Below are 18,758 nucleotides of genomic sequence, written 5' to 3' on the forward strand. Positions count from 1 at the left end.
CGGTCTCTTGGGTCGTCCAGCCTGGCCTGTCTCGTCGCTTGTGCTCACCTCATTTTCTTTTCTGGTGTCTTGAGCCAATCTGACGGCACGGCGCGAGGCGTGTGCGCGCCGTCTCACCTGCACTTGCTGCTATGGCGCATTCTATTGCTTGCCCCCCTACCAGGCTTATTGCTTACTCTGACAAGAGCAAGTCATAGTGACTGACTGGGGGCAAGCAGCAGATCTTTGGGAGTCAGGATGAGCCAAGAAGACGAGAAATTGGAAATGCAGCTCTTCCCACCCTGGACCCGGCTGGCCTTGGCCTCCCTTGCGCGGATGACGACCCGGAAGCCTGTCGCGTTTCAACCTCGACGATTCCCGTCTCCTTCCTATTGCCGTTTGGTGTGTTGTTTGACACCAACGCACCGATCGTTGGCAATGGATCCCTTTGATTGATTGACCCAGTGGTCGGACATGCCCTAGAATCTAAAGAATGTTCCACGTTTGACAGGGCTCTTCTTCAGCACATTTATATGATCTGATCTATGCCCCCTTCACCCGCCCAGCATGCCTGGACGCTCAACTGCCCAAACACTCTTGTCACCTCGTAGTTGATCGCCATGGTGGTCACACATCGACCGCCTACTTCAAACCCTTTACTGACATCACACATCCAGCTTTGCTTGGCGCATTACTGCGATCTGCATGGCCCGACCCCGTTAATGGTGACCGAAGGCCTCCCGGTCCCATGTTCCCATTGTTACGATGATCGCCTGGACCAGGGTCGCCCGCAGACTAGCGCGGCCGCCGCTTCGCAACCCAACAACGTGACTGACGCTATGCGCAAGATGCATTTGACGGCATCACGGAGTACGAGTTTACCAGCCTCGGAGCAAGAAGCGCAGCGCGCAGCCGTACGGCGCACATCATCGAAACTGTCTACGAGCAAACAGGCCATTCCGGCAACCTCGGCCATAGAAACGCCGCCGCAAAGCCCGCGGAAAGCGCCAGAGGCACCGTCGTCACATGACGCGCATTCAAGAACCGACCCGAACTTCCGGCGCACTTACGACCCCGACGTAACCAAAAGTGCGAGTCCCTGCCAGAACTGCGCGCTCACGCTCCCAAAGCGCCAAGAAAGCAATGGCAGCCGCGAGCAAGACAAGAAGGGTAACCCTCAAGCCGAGATGCGCGGCCCGACTCTGCGTACCCGAACACCTTATGCTCGTGTCTACGGTGGCTCGAGCAGGGACACAAGCCCGCCCAACTCGAACCCGCAATCATCATGTGCATCAGACGAAGAGGACGTCGAGTGCTCACCCACGGATGTTACATCGCGCCCCCCTACAGCGCTCCGCCGCCCTGTGACTTCAGCTTCGCAGTCGAGTGTTTCTTCCAAGTCGAGCCTCCAGTCGCACACGCATTACCTAGACTACACGAGCACGCATGAGCCCCAAATAGCCAATACCTACTCAATCGTGAGGGCTTCATGTTTGCGCACCCTTTCCTTCGAGACTCTGCCTCGCAGGCCGGAGCATGCGTCCAACTACTCCGCCTCTATGAGCAACCCGGCTGTCAACGCCATGCCCTCTGCGCCTCTCTCCCCTTTCGCCCCATCGCCATCTGCCGCGCTATCCCACCATAATGCGCCGGCGTCGCAGTCGTCAGGCGGCCCAATCTTTTTGGTGACCCGCTTGCTGGCTACACGACAGCCTTCATCTTCCGCATACCTGACCGCCACGCACGAGGTAGGCGGCGGGTTTACGCCTTTTTGGCGCTGTCGACCCATCGTGAGCGCGTCGCTATGAAGGCCTTCAACTTCCTCGCCTCCAAGTTTCAGGAGCTCGCGGACTGGATCGTGAGGCTTGCCGAAATAGAGGCCGAGCGCGAGCGCGAACGCGAGGAGGGAAACTCGCCCATTACCAGTCTTCAGTCCCAGTATACTAATGGGAGCCAATACGGCAGCGGCAACGGCAGAGGTGGCGATGCCCCCGGGCCCCGGGATAGCGGTATTGGCCTGGGTGGAGGGTCCTTTGACCGCGAGAAACCGGCGGATCGAGATAGCGGGAGCAGCTTCTTGACGGGCGGTAGTCGAAGCGGCTTCATTCAGCGCATGGGCAGCATGGGCGGTTCGATGGGCCCCGGTGGATTCGCTCCAAAGGCGCGCGGCCTGGCGGAGTTGGTCGGTCTGCCGGATTTCTTCATCGAGTTGCACGCTAAGTTCGTGACGCTCCTGCTAGAACTGTCCGTCGTGATGGGGTCCTAGGCGTATGCGATGTTGGGGAGTAGGCTTTCTGTAATGAGGAGACGGGCAGGATCTGAGACGAGTTAGAAGGATGTAGAGGAGGATATACCCAGATTTGATGGTGTTCGAGAAGACGCGAAGATACCCAGGTGTGCGGATGGGCAAGGAGAGAGACATGTCCGGTCCGGACTATCATCAGTGGTCAGGCCACATAGTCTCGACCTTGCGAGGAGGAAGTCGGCGAGAAGAGAGCCGCGTTTAACCCAAATTTTGGATGCGCATTTGTACGATTATTCCTGGTCTGTTTGTGTTTTTATGGCCCATCCGAGGCCTTGCGTTGGCGTTACCAGAGGGAAGACCCGGCTCACAGTAAAGGAGGTCCGAGAACGACAGGGGGCATGGGATGGATGGAAATGGGAAACAACAAAGGCACTTACTAGAGTGTGTCTACCTGTCTGCATTGGAGTAGCAGCAGGGAATGATATTATTACTGGCCTCACGGCCACCCGCCCCTGGGAGGTGACGAAAGGTTGGAAGACCCGATGCGGGGGTTTGAAGGCCGAAGAGGCATTCTGCCGATATCTCGGCGAGCTGGGGCTTCTTTTAACCACATAATAACGACGCGGATGTTGACGATACGGGATAAGATGTAATTGGGTTACGTTTTCCTCCCTTTGAACCTTGTACCCAATGGTCTTTTGTACAATAGAGCGAGCAAGAGAAGTGGAAGAGAGAGCGGGTGTGGGAGATGGAAAACACAAGTTTGCCCAGTTGGTTTTTGCTGTGAATAAGAAGATGATGGGGACTTCCGTCTCTTCTTTTCGGTGTTTGCTCCAGCACTCCCAGCACCTACCTATCATCTACTTACCATTTGTTTCTCCCAATAGGATGGGAGAGGGAGGATAAGAAACGAAGGGAAAGGGAAAGGGAAAACAACGGGGAAAATTACTACGTACGGATAATATGGCTAGAAGAGATAACAAAAAGCAACAAACTAATTCCAAACCATGACGACGATTGTTCGAGTTATATATATGTAATGATATGTCACGGAACTGATGTGCTTGGCTTGCGTGCTTGGCTGCTTTGCTCCTGTCGCTTCGCTTGCTACTGACTGACTTGGCCGAATCCACGCGCCTCCCCACCGGCATGACTAAACGAAATGGCGATCTTGCGTGATGGCGTGGTGACCTTGAGGGAACGTGACGCAACCAAGAAAACCGCCTGGCGGACTTGATCGGAACGGTTTGAGAACGAAGAGAGTAACTGGGATGACGTGCTTTGGCGTGCTCCATTGTTGGAAAAAGTCTAAATAACGACAGTATTTTCAAACCTCTTGGCCGTGGGGAAACAAACGTAGTGGGACCGGTATTGGAGAACATAGTGAGCAACGCACGATAGAAAGTACACAGGGAGGTTTATTGTCCCGTCTTTATGTGGTTTGCTTACTCCTATATAGGGAATTATACGCATGGCTTGATGTGAAGGTAGGGGGTTGCTCTCCAGAGCCCCCGATCTCGGCGCAGGGGCTGAATACTAGGAGCCACTTTGCATACTCGGGGACCCGTGAGCACTGACTGACACAGGGGTCTTGTCGTGCCGTCGAGGGTGGGGATAGTAAAGCCATCGGTCTTGGATAATGCGACGGTTTGTTGTCTTTATTATGAAGAGATGCATAGTGCTGCTGCTCCTGGCATAGTGAGTGTCACGGGTAGCAAGTATAAGACAAGGACCACAAATATGGGAAAACAAATCGATCGTCTCATGAATGCGTAGATATTGTACAGTGTACAGTTTTGATAAAGCACCGGCAACCCCAGTTGGCCTTGTAGACCGGTGCTTGATACTAGTTTATGACTCCGTTTGCATCCCAACACCAACTCCATGAGAGCTTGTCCCCCTTGCGAACTCTTCTGGGAGAGCCCGATCCAGATCCCCCAAAACAGACGGCGCGCCAGCCTTTATTTGTAGAAGTCGAACTTGTTCTCGTCACTCGTGCTCTTGACCTGGCTCGAGTAGGCGTCTTCCAAGTCGACTTGAATAATGTTATAACGGTTCTTGCGTACCGCGCGCAGGCCGGCCTCCTGCATGATGGCAGCGATGACGGCACCGCTGAGCGGATCGTTGCGGGTGATTAAGCTGTCAAGATCCACCTCGGGCGCCAAGCTCATCTTGCTGGCAATGGTTGAGAAAATCAACCGCCTCTCTCTGCGATCGCGCAAACTGGGGAACTCGATCTTTCGGTCCAAACGACCGGGACGCAGCAGGGCGGGATCCAGGGTGTCGGCACGGTTGGTGGCCATGATGACCTTGACGTTGGAGGTCTGGTCGAAACCGTCCATCTGGTTCAGCAACTCCAGCAGGATACGCTGGACTTCTCGGTCGGCACCGGTCTGAGCGTCGAATCGCTTCGTGGCAATGGCATCAATTTCGTCGATGAAGATGATGGCAGGCGAGTTCTCACGGGCCATGCGGAAGACGTCACGGACCATGCGAGGACCCTCACCCAGGTATTTCTGGACGAACTCGGAACCAACCACACGGATGAAGTTGGCCGTGGTCGAGTTGGCGACAGCCTTGACCAACATGGTCTTACCCGTTCCGGGAGGTCCGTAGAGAAGCACGCCGCGGGGAGGGTCGATACCAATCTGCTTGTAAAGGTCGAAATGTGTCAGAGGCAACTCGACGGCCTCGCGGATCTCTTGCTTTTGCATGTCCAGACCACCGACATCTGCGTACGTTATATCGGGCTTCTCGTCAGCACCCAGCATGGCGATAGAAGAATCGGCCTCCGGAGGCAGGATATCGACAAGGGCGTTCGAGTGGCGGTGGAGGGCCACAGACGATGAAGGCTTCAGCTTCTCGCGGTCCAGTGTCGACAGGATGCGCACGACATAGTTAGAGCCGGTACTGGATTGCACAATGCCAGTGCTGTCCCAGAGGTCAGTAAATTATCAAGGTGACAGCGGGGTGCCCGAGCAACTTGATGGGCAAACGTACCTTTGGTCGATGGCCTCCATGAACTGGCCGATGACCAGCGGCACACTCTGGATGCGCTTGATCTCCTCCTGGGCGCGGACGAGCTCCCTCTTCAAGCTTCGCTGCTCATCCTTGATGTACTCCTCCTGCAGCTGGATGTACTCCAGATGCCTTTGCAGCTTCTTCAATGTGCCGTATTCGTCGTCTCCTTGTGATGACAAGCCCTCGATGTTCTCGACATTGGGGATTGTGGAGGGGGTGGGCTTGTTGTGAGGTGCCACGGTGTTGGCCGGGTTTTCTACGGCGACGTCGCCCATCTTGGCTGGTTTTGATTACTCGACCGGAAAGGTGGGACAAGAAAGATTGGTGGTGTTCGTTCTTGGTCGAGATCGAGCTTTCGTCGCCTCCAAGTTCGCTGCTTGATGGAGGATTCGTGGTCGCCGGGCTGGGTAGAGATGGATGGGAGCAGGTGCTGATGATGTTCGATGATGAGGTAACGTTGAGGTGTGGATGGCAATTGCCTGGCCCGACCTCTGGGAGCTCAGGGAAGCTTGTGGATACAAACGCGCCAGCCTTTCAGCCTGGTCTTGGCATCACAGGTGCAAGTGGCCAGTGCCCGCTGCACAAGCACTTATGCCGTTATGCAACTTCTCGTCCCGTTACTTTATGCAATTACTATCTCATGATCCGTCTCAAACATGAACAGCAGATCAACCTTACGTCGTCGTTTATCAGGCAATCTACTTGGCTGCAACACTAGCTTCGTTGCTTCCACTGTTTCACCGTGTGCAGCTTTTTCTGGCCACGGTACAATCAATCAGTTGCTGCTAGTTGGTACACAGCCAGGCAGCCAGGATGCTGAAGCAGGCAAGCAGGCTGGCTTGCCCGCAACGCAAGGATATCAGGATCTCTCGATATCGCATCGAGTCGTCCTTTTATCCCGGTCGAACATCCTAATCGATTGGCTGGCGGTGCCCCAAACAGCCAGGGCGAGCGACGTTTGTCAATATGAGGCTTGAGCTGGCTGGCGTGTTTGTATATGCGGAACAGGCTCCGTTATCGCCCGACTGGTATGAGAACATCCCCAAAGTGCCCCACCAGCCAGGGAAGTCTGATGCATTACCGGAACAGTAACTTTGTGGGGTCACTACTGCAATAGTTGAGCTCCCGATCGTCCATCCACTCTTATTAACCTCAAGGCAGGCAGGCAGGCAAGACGAAAGGCATGGTAGGCAAGCAGGCAAGACGAAAGGCATGGTAGGCAAGCAGGCAGGTCTGGCATGTATGTAGGTATGATTCTGACATGATCAACGGACTGGAGCTGGATTGGGTGTTCTAGCCAGGCTGGCCAGGCTGCAGCCCTTTCAACTGGTCTGTAGAATCCAGGTTCGTCGTAGGCAGGCAGTAGGTACCAGGTAGAGGCCAGCACCATAGATACATGTACCTACACTTCATATACCCGTAAACGGCTGTGGGCATCCTCTGTCTGCCTAACAAGCTGGATTGAGAAGTTGATGCATCCCTCTGCCCAACTTCAAAAACCTCCACAGCATAATCCAGCCTGTAACAAGCGACACTCGACATACATTCCCCATCATCAGCCACGGTGTGTGTGTCACAAGCGACCTCGCACCCTCAATGAAGTCGAACCGCGCCAACCTACATGCGGGCCAACCGACAAATGAGCTTGTGAGTTCACCCGTCCTCCCAACCCAATAGCGAGGGCCAGCAGGTTAAGGCGACCCCTGTGCCTGTTTGATGTCCATACAGTATTGCTGCTACCGTAGATGTACCGTACCGCTAGCCCATGCTCAGCCCATAGCCCATTTGATTCGATGCTGCCATCTGGCTGCCATTTGACTCATGCCGATGTGCAAGTGGCACCCGCCCGTTGATTAACTCCCCATTCCCTCTTCTGAGGTATCCCAACCTAACAGCGAACCTTACCTTCAACTTCCTCAGAACATCTCGAAACCTGACAAGCCAGCCTGATGGTAGGGGTTTCCAACCTCAGGATATTCATCTGTGTAGAGCTGCCCGTGGTCTAAGGTCGTCGTTATACTACCATCCAATTCACCGCCTCACCCCGCCTTCCTTCCTTCGGCGCCCGTCCGTCTCAAGTGTGTCATTTGTATTCGTCTCTTATCAGCAGCACCAGCCCACCTGATTCTTTGCCGTTGTCGTCGTTCGCGGACCACAACCACTGTACTGTATCACTGCCTGCCGCCACTTCTTCAATTATTGCTACTACAACAACTACGAGCACTACAAGCCTGCACACCCGCGATCATGTCGTCGTCGATCGCCATCCCTGCTCCCCGCGGGGTTTCGGGGTTCGAGCAGAGCCGGAAACCCACGAGCTCGTCGTCGGCATCGTCCTATGCCAGCTCGTCCCCGCAGACGCCTGGATCCAGTAAGGCCTCGTCGCCCTCGCAGTCTTCGGACAAGGCCAGAGTCCTGCACCAGCGGCGACCAAGCCTTCTCAGTATGTCATACCACCACATTCTTCGGTGCTACGTCTTCTCGGGGGCTCTTTCTAACGGTTTGGTTAGGCACCGCCTTCTGCCAGGACGAGTGCACCGTCATCAATATCGGCGACCCGGATGGCCCCCCCCAGATTGGTACGTCGACCCCCGCCCCACCTCCAGATGGAGCCCTTTTGGAGTCAAGTCGCATCGTGCTAATCAGCCACCTCACATATCTGCAGATCTCCTACCTGTCGTCGAGCCAAGGGTTTGCATGGAACCCCGAAATCTTCCTTCCCTCGTACGTCGATTGCGAGTACACCCCGTTAGAAAACCGACGGGAGCCGGTGCACGAGATCCGCCTGAGCGACGAGGAGGTCCGGAACATGCTCCCGCAATGAGCCCGCTCGGGAAACGTGTACGAGGAAGGGGTGTCTGTCTCTTCGACTTTGGAGCCATGGTTTGCGCTGCTAGACTGCATTTCTCGCAAGACCCGATCTTTCCACGATAAAGGCCCTCTCGGCTTTGGCGTTTTTGGTTGCGCTCTCACTTCCCTTCGCATTCCTGGATGAGTCCCGTACGACGATTACGCAGGTGACTTGATTTTACCAACTGATTAGTGGCGTCAATCACGGAACTTAGGGGTCACTACACGCGCCTTTTGATTTTGAGAAGGAGTAGGATTTGGCAAGGCAAGGCAAGGCAAGGACATGACAAGGAGGCGGAGTCCGGCGTTTCTCTGTTACATACCGCGGAAAGGTTTATATGTGTTATTCTATTGCGATTCTACTCTACTTCTTGTTCCTCTTATTTGGAGCCTGGTCCAGGGGATGGGGAAGTCTTCCGCAGGGTTGCGTGTCCTAGGGATAAATCCTGGCAAAACGGCGCCTGCACTGGACATGTTAGATAGGTACAATAAACACCCGATTCCATCAAGATCCTGCTGTCACGACCTCGAGCCTCTCGGATTTTCTGCAACTGTCTGGCTGGCACTTTGGGCTTCACTTTATCGGGGCACAGGCGGAATTCGGTCCAACACTTCGTCATGTTGGTGCTGGCTGCGTTGCAACCAAATCCGGCGTGCCATCCGACTCAACCGACCGATGAGACATTCCACAAAAGGTTCCGGTCCCTCCATTCCTCGGAGCAACTCTCGCAAGACAGGCACCACGTGTCAGGGCGAGCTCAAGGGTTTGTCCGTCACACGTCGAGACGCATGCTGCTAAGTGGAATCGACTGCCTGATAAGATGAACCCATTGTTTCCAATCAGGTATCTACGTAGGAACTGCAGTCAGTCAGTCGGGCAAGTTGAATTGGTTGTGTTTCTACCTATCAGGTGGGCAGTACTGTACCTAGTAGCGAAAACGGTTCGGGGGTCCGTTTAGGCGACAGCTGGCCGGGTGTTTTACTCTGCCCATACGAAACGGAACGGACAAAATGCAACCGTTATCTACGCACAGTACATGAATGCTGGCCGGGTGTTTTACTCTGCCCATACGAAACGGAACGGACAAAATGCAACCGTTATCTACGCACAGTACATGAATGCTGGCCAGGTACCTACATAATTCACCTACATGAACTTCAGCAAGCCCGGGCGTTTCAACGAGTCGAGTTGCTGGGTGTTGCCCCGCTATTGGATACACGCGCACGACGATGACTGCTGGCTCAGCAGGCTGCATATGCATTGTGCATTCAGTTGGATGCCATTAAACTTGATGTATGCCCAGTCCAGATATGCATCGCATCGTTCATGATATGGGGGCGGCTGGGAACGGAGATAGAGGGGGTCGTGTCGTTATCAATCACTACCCCACGCTCCCCCATCATTACCGCGGGCCACTAGCCAGGCCTCCGATAAGCATTTGCATTTAGCGCTCTTTGGGTTAGGCGCAGTCGTCACGAGGTTGTTGCATTGGACACTGTGCAGTATCATCTAGAGAGCATTGATGTTTGACAGATATGGCCATTCGATTTCTGCTTGTTCATACACCTATTCCTAGTCCGTCAAGTACTCTGATACTCTACTCATATTTCACAGTGCTTCGTGTTCCTGAGGCAAGGAGGGGAGATGGAAGATACGAGGTTACCGTTGCGAACCACAGCCAGACAGACAAACAGCCAACATTGAAATGACTGCCGGCGGGCGACCCATTTCCCTTAACCTGATTGGGGGAGGTCACCGGCGAACCAAAACCCGCGCGTTTGCGTCTATTGGCAGCGGAGGATTCGGCTAGGACCCCGATGATGGTCGCTCACTAGACTGGATTGGATTGGACGCGACTCAGGAATGACTAGCAGTACAAAAGAAAAAGGGGGCTGGCCTACAATTGGCGACATGTCAGTAACGTATCCCCTTGATGGCGAGGGCGCTGCTTTTTATCGTGCATACAATAATACTTTCCGTGGATGATCGACGAGCCGTGTTTTCCAATTAGACCACATATCCATCCAGTGGAATGAAAGTTCGAAAACGGTATTCCACCGGGACCAAATCATCTCTGATCCGTATCCGTACAGTACGCTCTAAAGTGGTGAGAGCAACATTTTTGCTATTAAGGCGATGATACTAACTCATCGGAGTCTACCTCTCTGAGATTTGATCAATTGCCTCAACTTATTTGCCGTATTCCTCCTGGGTAGGTAGCCAAGCTCTCATCCTCCGGTGAAGATTCACTGCCCGGTTTCCCATGGCCGGCCGCCGAAGTCGTGACCACCTAGGCAAGGAACATTCTAAGGAAGTTCTTCAGAACGACTTCACCTATTGAATTGGGACTCCACCATAGATTCGTCAATGGGGTTTATCCATCTTTCGGCGACTATCGGTGAGGGTTGCGAGAACCGGCCCGGCACGAACGGTTACGCTTTCGCAAAGGATCCCCTCGCTACCAGATTGCATCTGGTCCACTGGTGGCCTGTTTACCTAAGATATTGATGTGCATATCCATCCACTATCGACTTGGAGATCTGGGAGGAAGCTCCTCTGGTACGCTCTCCTTTCCCGGAGCCAGCGCCGGTGACCAAGGTAGGCAGGTGGAGTTGGTGTTTGGTTGCAGGCATGTGAGTACATACATGCATCTATATCGCTCCTTCCATCCATATGAATGTTCGGCCGAGTGGACATGGCAAGAGCAAATCGATAAGAGCGGTGTATCTGAACCATGGAACTTCTGACAGTGGATGCTCGTGGGTGACTGGTACATACTCCTGCGTACCTGCCCAGGTGGGATATGGAAAGCACGTGGGTTTGGTTGCGCTTGCCCTTTTCTTTTCATCAGTAGGTAAGTCACTGGCTTAGGCACCTCGTTTGTCACGCTCGAGACTTCACAGCAAGTTGAATGGAAGGGGAACTTAAATGGTATAATTAAAAATAGATAAAAACTTTTGATTGATGGGTATCATATCATATCATATCCAAACGTCAATTACGCGTTACTCTTACAACTCCAGGCGTCGCTGCCTGACTCGTTATGGATCGCTTCTCCTGAAGCCCACAGCCCCAGCACGCAGAGCAGGAAGCCAACAAGGAACAGGATAAAGTTCGACACGAACATGCAAATGTGTTTCGTGGAGCCGAACCAGTTGCCCCTGTGCAGGAACAGCCACAGGATACCAGGGATACCGAATGAGAACCAACTGGCGAAGAGGGCGCACACCAAGCCGAGGAGACTGCTGAAGACGGGGATCGACTCGGCAATAATGAGGGCAATGACCCAGACGGCGATGGTGATACCGACCCATCCGGCAGTGCCGACCCAGGTGCGCTTGGCGATGTGCTTGGTGCCGGCGAAGACGCGCACGAAGATGTACTTGGCCGCAACGTGTCCGTAGATGACACCAGCAATGACGATGGTGGGGATGGCGATACCCCAGATGGCCTTTCGGATCTTGCCGCTGCCGGCGGCAGTCAGGGCGGGGGACGGGACATCGGGACCCGCGTATACGTAGATGACCACGGCGGCGATCAGGTAGATGGTGGTGTCGCAGATCTGCAGCATGGCCAGGGCCTTGGGCCAGTCCTCGGGCTTCTTGAACTCGGACATGATGCTGAAGAAGCAGGAGTGACCGCTGAAAGCGACGGCAATGTTGGTCACGGCGAGGAAGGCCGTGGTGAAGGGCAGCTTGGTCGCGACGTCGAGGCTCGTGCTGCCGATGGGCTTCTCGATACCGACGTCGATCATGGTGACGAGGACGGCGGTGAAGATGGAAAAGAAGGACACGAACGACATGTAGCTCGCTCCCTTCAAGGTGCGCGGCAAGTTGAGGGCCCAGAACACGACCAGACCGACGACGGCCCATACAATGCTGCAGGTCGAGCTGACGGACAGGTTGTTGAGGCAGATGGTCCAGGTGAGCAGATGGCTGCCCATGACGAAGATTTGGAAGATGGTCTGCGCGCCGCCGAAGATCTCCTGGAAGAGTCGACCACATCCAATGGTGTTGCCCATGACCTCGCCAGCGTCACCGAAGCTCTGCACCCAGGGGTAAGCGTTACGGAACTCACCCATGACCAGGCCGGAGTAGGTGGCCAAGACACCCATGACGAGCATCAGGATGATACCGGGCACCAAGCCGAGGGTGGCAATCACTGCGGGCAGGGAGAGAATGCCCAAGGAGATGGTCTCGGCAATCATGATGATACCGGCTTGCCTATTCAGTACGGTCAGCGTCTGTGAATATGGACGGGGGTATAAACGTTATTGCGGATCCATAAACGTACCACCAGTCCAGAGTCCGGTAGTTAATCTCGGAGCCATTATCCTGTGATAGGCTCTGTGGGGGAGTCGTCCCCAGTATGCGACAGGCTGTCTCCTCCAGTCGAAGCCTTCTTTGCGCGCGCCTCCTCGGAGACGGAGGGGACGTTTTCTGGGTCGGCCGAGGCAGCATTGATGCCGCCTTGCTGATGTGAGGCCATAATCTGCTGGTCTTACTCGAACCCGAACAATCGTGAGTGAGAGAGGGTGGGGAGAGAATGCGAAGAGCTCGCAAGGAGACTCTTAAGGTGCTCGAGAAAGAAAAAAAACTCTGTCAAACTTTTCCCAACCAGCTAATGAAAGTTTTTGCCAGAGGCGTCCTTAGAGAATGTTATCCCAACGTATCAAGATCACGAAACCAAATGAATGGATCACCAAACTGTCGACAAAAACTGACGACCGAACTGAAGGACCGGGTGAGAAATGTAATAGTATCTAACCCAGCTTCCAGAAGCAGACGTCAAGCTTTAATCAAGGGAAAGATTATAACGTCAAGTCTTCCGCAATCGGACTCTGCGATGGATTAGAAATGAAGGCAAAGGGACCTGGGTACGCCCCCGGTTTTGGCCCCCCCTACCAGCGGGACTGGACGGACATCCAGCCGTCTTGGACCACAAGTACATCTCCTCATTCTGGATCACCTTATTTCTTACCACAAGCAGCTTTTTTTTTTTTTTCCTTCCCCGGAAAGAATTTCACGAGTCGCGAGTCGCGGTCAGCAGTGCGCCCCGCCCGCTGCACTAGAGTATATAAGTCTGTTACGGAAGCGAGATCACCGCCGAAGCTTAGGGACAATGATGGCCGCGGCACTGCCCAATGAAGCAGTCGGAAGCGATGGTCAGCAGCGAGTAGAGCCGCAAGAGGCTCTTGGCGTACATATATCGTTCGCTCCTTTCCAATATTCTGGCATCGCGTTCTTCCCCAGATTCCACACCCTCGTCGTTTTGGCTTGAACGAGGTCAGTTTCATGCATCGCCGGAATGGTCAGCGCGCCTATTGGCCAGTCCCCCACAGGCAATTACGTCGAAATTGCCTCTGGGGAAGCAGGGAAAGGCTCTAGTTGTGTGTCACTGCTGCATCACGGGCGAGATCGTCGCAGCTGTCCAGCTGTCCCCTGCTGAGGAGCAGAAAAAAGCGCTGGCGAGGTTTGGTAACGGTTACGTTATGGTGTCCGCAGCTCTCCACCGAAAACCCACAGCTCCTGGCCCGTGCCGTGGCAGCAAACAAGGCTACACGAGGCTTTTGGGAGGGATGACGGTCGCATTTCGCCGGCTGGGCCGAGACCATCCCGGAGCTATTGTGGAGACGCCGACTTTCGGCTGGCGCCAGGGCGCTGAAAAAGGGTGCCAAAGAGCGCCATGGCTCTCCCATGGTCCGATGCTTCTGGCAGGATGAGCAGATGAGGTTCCAGAAAAACCCTGTGACTCTGAACCCCCAAAGTTCGCCATCCGACGTCGCGGGTACCCTCATATCGAGTCATGCATGGGTCCTGGGTCTGGAGTACGGCAGATGGCCATGCACACTGCAGGAGAGGCCAGATAATACGTATCTCTTTGCCTGCTACTGGTCAAGGCCAGCATGATGCAGCTGCTGAGCTGAGTTCTAGAACAGACGCCGGATGGTATGTTTTACGTACGATCTTCCCCTGGCGGATATGGGGTATGGGGTAACTTAACCCTAATAATCCCGGAGCGGTGGTTGAACCCAATCTTCCTCTCGGTATCCAGGTGTCACGAGACAGACAGCGAGGATCTGAAGAAGACGTTTCGAGGCCGCTATGTACAAATACAGTGGGTGTGAGGCGAAGGACGAAGAAAGACCAGGAAAATATCTCAGATGTACACGGTCCAGCTGCTGTGAGATCCAATGTTGAGACCGAAAGAGGACCGAGTCGGGTCAATCACTGGCTTGTCACATCAGCTGCTAGCGTAAGCACCCGCCAATGCCCCTAGCGCCAGCGCCTGCCCTTAGCGCCCCTGAGGCCCGACGTACTTTTTGCCCTCTGGCCTCAACACCACCAAAGTATCGTGGCATTACAGATCAATTGCTATTGGGTGATGTTTTTCCCTCTGAAGCCTGTCGCAAGCGCTCACCGGCGACTCGGCAGTCGGCTTTGAGTGTCCGCTACGGCGTGCTGTTTTCTTTGGGAGACTTGCCGTTTTCAAGCTACTGCTAGAAAAGGGCTACCCTTTCTGCGGAAAGCCATGGCCGTTGTGGTTCAGCACTTGCCAGAACGCAGCCGCCGCGAGCCTCTGGGCACGATGACGAACAGGGTTTTGTATATGGTTTGCTTGGCTGTCAAATTGAACCTCAAGGGGCCAGGAGCCTCGAGAGGGAAAGCATCGGCTTCTCGAAAGACTGCTCCAGTGGGGATTGCCGCAGGCAACAGACGCCGATGATTATGAAGAAGAGCTGCAGGAGGAAGAAGAAGAGAAGGATTTCCGCCTTGTAGAGCTGTTCGAATATGAGGGTGAAAAGCGTCAGAGGCTACAAAAGGAGTACCATCTACAGGAAAACCAGTGGTTCCGGCACTGCATGGCTAGGACATTTATAATCGACCTCGAGCGTATTGACCAGGTCCTCGGCCAAGCACTTGGCAGGGGTCGCAGTCTCCCGAGCACGCACACGCCGTTTCCAATGTATCGGTTCTGATAGTAATCGTATAATATGCTGGCTACATCGATATCCCTATGGGACGTCTGTATTCACCGGAGTCCCTTACGGCAGTGATTGGAATGTGGGTATTCTTTAAGTGGATATACCATTTGAGGGCTCAGAGATTGGAAATGATGATGGCATGCCAGTCTGCCAGTATGAGGTATTGGTGCAGCCTAGTTGTCGATGTCACACTAGGTCTCGGAGCTGGCCAAAGGATTATCATCAACATCGGAGCCGATGAATTCATCCACCCCACATCACCACCCACATGTTTGCCACCTCGATCACCAACGCTCCGTCGTCATACAGCGTCAGTACTTCGTGAACAGAAAGGAGCAAAATTCACTCATATGGCAGGTTAAATACCAATCGTAGATGTTTGACGAGACTGTGAGCCTAAAACCGGACATGCAAAAGGATAAGCATGAATGTGTAGTAGCATTGGCCAAAAAAATTGGCAAAAACATACAACACCGAGGATTCCCAGGTCGTCACCGACCCTAGTACTAATTCGGCTCTCTGCTGCTTATATATGGGAGAGCGGACGGGATCCCTAGTATTCAGCAGGATATGGTCGTATGTATTAGATTCAAACGTTTTGGGGTCTTATATAGATAAACTGCGCTCTCCTTCCAGTCGCTGCCACAACCGCCTGAAGCCTGCATCCTCTCCGGGGAAAGTAATTTTTTCCGACGACCCATAGTACGAAGGCTTGAGGATATCCCGTCAAGTACGACTTATGTGGCTCGTCACAGCAGTAGGCGTAGCGGGAGTAAGTTCGTTCCAGGTCTGATCCTGTTTGGGTGCTGCTCTCTCTTGTACGATGTAGGGGTTACGAGCCAATCGTGTATGACCTAACCCGTGCCGCAAGTTCTCAGCCACTACCTCAGAGAGACATGGTATGTGGGTTGCAAGAACAAAGGCGACACAATATCGGCATCAATACTGGGCAGTCGCGCAGGCGGTTGCAGGACTCCAACGCAAGTTGAAAGCGGCGCGACGCGTCCGGGCCAGCCGAAACGAAATACCTTGGTAGGATTCGTTTAAACCTAAGGACCTAGTATCCTTTTCTTATCCTCATGTTGGACGTATCCAGGGGCCCAGCATAGAGCTCCGGCTATAGAGTCTTTTGCACGAGCAAGGTGTGTCATCGTTTTGGCCAGACCAGGTAGAACGGAAGTCCGTGTTCGAGTATTGCCCCTTTGTCGCTTCAAGTAATCTCTGCCGAGTAGCGACTTACGTACGATTGCTGGCTGGGCTGCAGCTCCAACAACGTAATGACTTGATTCGGCATGCGTCTCGCAGAATGTGGCGTGGTAATCCGAGGCAGCGCGTCCCTTACAGAGAAGCGAGGCAAGGAATAAAGAAAAGAACGCCAGAGCCTCAGCCTCCTATCACAGGGATGCCGGTAACCCGTAACGGTAAGAAATGTTCGGCAATGGCGTGAGGCGTAAACGGTCTCCGAAAATGGGGGTTCCCAGCTGATGCATTAGCGTACCCAGGCGTTGGGCTTGTGCAGCACAGGATAGTTCTTACATCGATGACGTTCGGAAGTGACTTGTTGGGGTTGGTGGCTGCGTGGTGGAACGCGACTTTCAAAGCAGTTATACTCTTCGCATCTATCCATCCAATGTGATGCATTTCCACTGACGAAACAAGCGCTCCGTGTGGGACAAGTCGGCCGCCACGAGCAAGTCCGCTAAACACAAGAGAGACATCACAATAGTAGCCAGGCAAATACAACGGGGGAAAAATTGGTATCATAAATTCAAATCGCTACGAATCACTCCTCCCATTGTGCGGGCGGTATGCCGAGTACCGTTTTGGCCGAAACGCCTCGTATCGTTCCTCTGTCGCTTTGGGTACGAAGTCGTCCTGGGAGTACATGCTGCTGACCGTCGCGAGGCTCTTGCCCGACGGTGTTCGGTCGCAGGCGCTGACCTGACTTAGGAGAGTCTCCCGGTCACCGCTGAATGCCCTTTGCTTGCCCCTCCGAGCCGCTGTGATGTCCTCCTCTTCTCCTGACTCCGGCACGCTCACGAGGCTGTGTCCGATTTGCTGCTCGGGGTCGGGCGTTTCGTCGCCTAGGTTAAGGGTCCAGCTCGACACACGCCCTCCGGAGTTGGCGCGGGGCCGCGCCAGGGCGCTGGGTACGAGACCCGTGCTGACGATGGTTTCGGATGGGCGTCTCTCGTTCCAGTCAAAGTTCGATCCCAGGGCTCGCTCTATGTCCTCTTTCTGGAATGAGCCAGACCGCTTCCGGACGTATTCCTCATACTGCGTATCCCTCTTGTGATCAAAACTCGTGCGTCGCTCGTTGTTGGGTCGGGTCGGCTGTGGCGTTACCGATATCTGGGGAATTTCTCCCGAGATGCTCCGGCTGACCGAGATGAACGATGCTCCGCGCGACCTCGACCCAGACATCTTTCCGGCCTCGGTCGTGGGCTCCGGGCTGGCATTTACACTGCTTCTTCGAGGGTCGTATGTTGTGTCTTCGGGTGCCGCAAACCCAAAGGGCTTCACGTTGTGAGGAATATGATAATCGTCGTATATGAGCATACGACGGTAGACTATGACCCCATAAATAACCGTCACAAGGGTGAAGAATCTGCCGCAGGTCAGTCAGGCTGTTATTCCAAGATACATGGTTGGGGCTTCAACGATTGGGTTGGTGGTTGTGGGTGGAAGTTGGGCTCAGATGAATAGCAGCTTTCATGCACAAGATGTAAACTCGATAAGGTAAGGGCTTATAAACTCACAGGAGAACGCAGTCCATTCCCAGCGCAATTATGGAGTACTTCTTTTCTGTATGTTGCAGGTATACAACAACGTCCAATGCCAGGATGGCCGACGAGAGTGTAACGCTGAGGATGTTGCCAACCATCATACCGAAGGGCGTTAACGCTTCGGCGAGGAACTTTGCGATTTGGATGGCGTTGATAATGAACGAAGCCAGGGAAAAGGCGATATTGGTAACCTCCCAACTAAGTGGCATGGTTAGCACGCGTTCCATGCCTCTACAGCTCGAGTAGAGACTGGCAACTTACACGAACTCCACCGTTGGTATCTTGTCCGGTTCGCCGTTATAGGAGTTGACTGAATTTGAGAGTCGGTACGAGAAGACGCCCATCAGACCGAGCTGTAGCGGTATCTGTACGAACCAACATGGCAGCAAGATCCTCTTCCGCCACTTGGCAAAGCCAAAGTGTGCCTGGTCCCGATGTGATCCGATCATGGTGTCGACGATGATGGCACAATCTCAACTGCTATTGTTCGAGGTGAAGTGTCCAGGGTGATGAATACGGAGGTGCCGTCGCCGTCTTTGGTTGAAACGCAAGGGAATCGTGCTGAGCTATAGTCACACCGAAATGTTCATAGTAGTTGATGTATTAAAGAGTAGAGAGGATTATTAGTCGTCGATGGGGTCTAAAGGTTCCTCTGTACAACATGAACGATGGGGGAACGGCTAGTGTTATAAACAAAAGAAGTGATAGGAGCAGCCACCGCACGAGGGGCGCCGACTAGTACCGTGGCGGCTGGGGTGCTGAAACTCAGGTGACGGCCAATTGGTAACCATTCCCAGACCGTGCCAGTCAGACCAGCCTCGAAGCTAGGCAAGGCGAGCATGGTGCATGGGAGAAATCACACCCAGCGCGGGTCCCCCAACAAAGCCCCTG

At 54.0% G+C, this 18,758-nt stretch overlaps 6 protein-coding genes across 6 annotated transcripts; 3 read left to right on the plus strand and 3 right to left on the minus strand.

Annotated features, from left to right (window-relative positions):
* Positions 1-599: 599 nt before the first annotated feature.
* On the plus strand, positions 600-2,245 carry PG997_012132 (uncharacterized protein; the record flags this gene model as incomplete). The annotated part of the gene is made up of 2 exons (XM_066816446.1): positions 600-1,727; positions 1,790-2,245. The coding sequence occupies 2 exons, from the start codon at positions 600-602 to the stop codon at positions 2,243-2,245; spliced, it is 1,584 nt and encodes a 527-aa protein (XP_066662138.1).
* A 1,940-nt stretch (positions 2,246-4,185) lies between these two features.
* PG997_012133 (26S proteasome regulatory subunit 6B-like protein) lies at positions 4,186-5,520 on the minus strand (the record flags this gene model as incomplete). The annotated part of the gene is made up of 2 exons (XM_066816447.1): positions 4,186-5,155; positions 5,225-5,520. 2 exons carry the CDS (start codon positions 5,518-5,520, stop codon positions 4,186-4,188), a joined length of 1,266 nt encoding a protein of 421 aa, XP_066662139.1.
* A 1,972-nt stretch (positions 5,521-7,492) lies between these two features.
* On the plus strand, positions 7,493-8,069 carry PG997_012134 (uncharacterized protein; the record flags this gene model as incomplete). Its single annotated transcript, XM_066816448.1, has 2 exons — positions 7,493-7,688; positions 7,756-8,069. The coding sequence occupies 2 exons, from the start codon at positions 7,493-7,495 to the stop codon at positions 8,067-8,069; spliced, it is 510 nt and encodes a 169-aa protein (XP_066662140.1).
* A 3,025-nt stretch (positions 8,070-11,094) lies between these two features.
* On the minus strand, positions 11,095-12,556 carry PG997_012135 (N amino acid transport system protein; the record flags this gene model as incomplete). The annotated part of the gene is made up of 2 exons (XM_066816449.1): positions 11,095-12,319; positions 12,390-12,556. 2 exons carry the CDS (start codon positions 12,554-12,556, stop codon positions 11,095-11,097), a joined length of 1,392 nt encoding a protein of 463 aa, XP_066662141.1.
* Positions 12,557-14,627: 2,071 nt separating this feature from the next.
* Positions 14,628-15,075, plus strand: PG997_012136 (uncharacterized protein; the record flags this gene model as incomplete). Its single annotated transcript, XM_066816450.1, has 2 exons — positions 14,628-14,701; positions 14,739-15,075. The coding sequence occupies 2 exons, from the start codon at positions 14,628-14,630 to the stop codon at positions 15,073-15,075; spliced, it is 411 nt and encodes a 136-aa protein (XP_066662142.1).
* A 1,782-nt stretch (positions 15,076-16,857) lies between these two features.
* PG997_012137 (uncharacterized protein) lies at positions 16,858-18,316 on the minus strand (the record flags this gene model as incomplete). Its single annotated transcript, XM_066816451.1, has 3 exons — positions 16,858-17,689; positions 17,841-18,065; positions 18,129-18,316. The coding sequence occupies 3 exons, from the start codon at positions 18,314-18,316 to the stop codon at positions 16,858-16,860; spliced, it is 1,245 nt and encodes a 414-aa protein (XP_066662143.1).
* Between the last annotated feature and the right edge of the window lie 442 nt (positions 18,317-18,758).

The sequence above is a fragment of the Apiospora hydei genome, assembly GCF_038363865.1.
Source record: "Apiospora hydei strain CBS 114990 chromosome Unknown utg000009l_segment0_segment0, whole genome shotgun sequence".
NCBI lineage: Eukaryota > Fungi > Ascomycota > Sordariomycetes > Amphisphaeriales > Apiosporaceae > Apiospora > Apiospora hydei.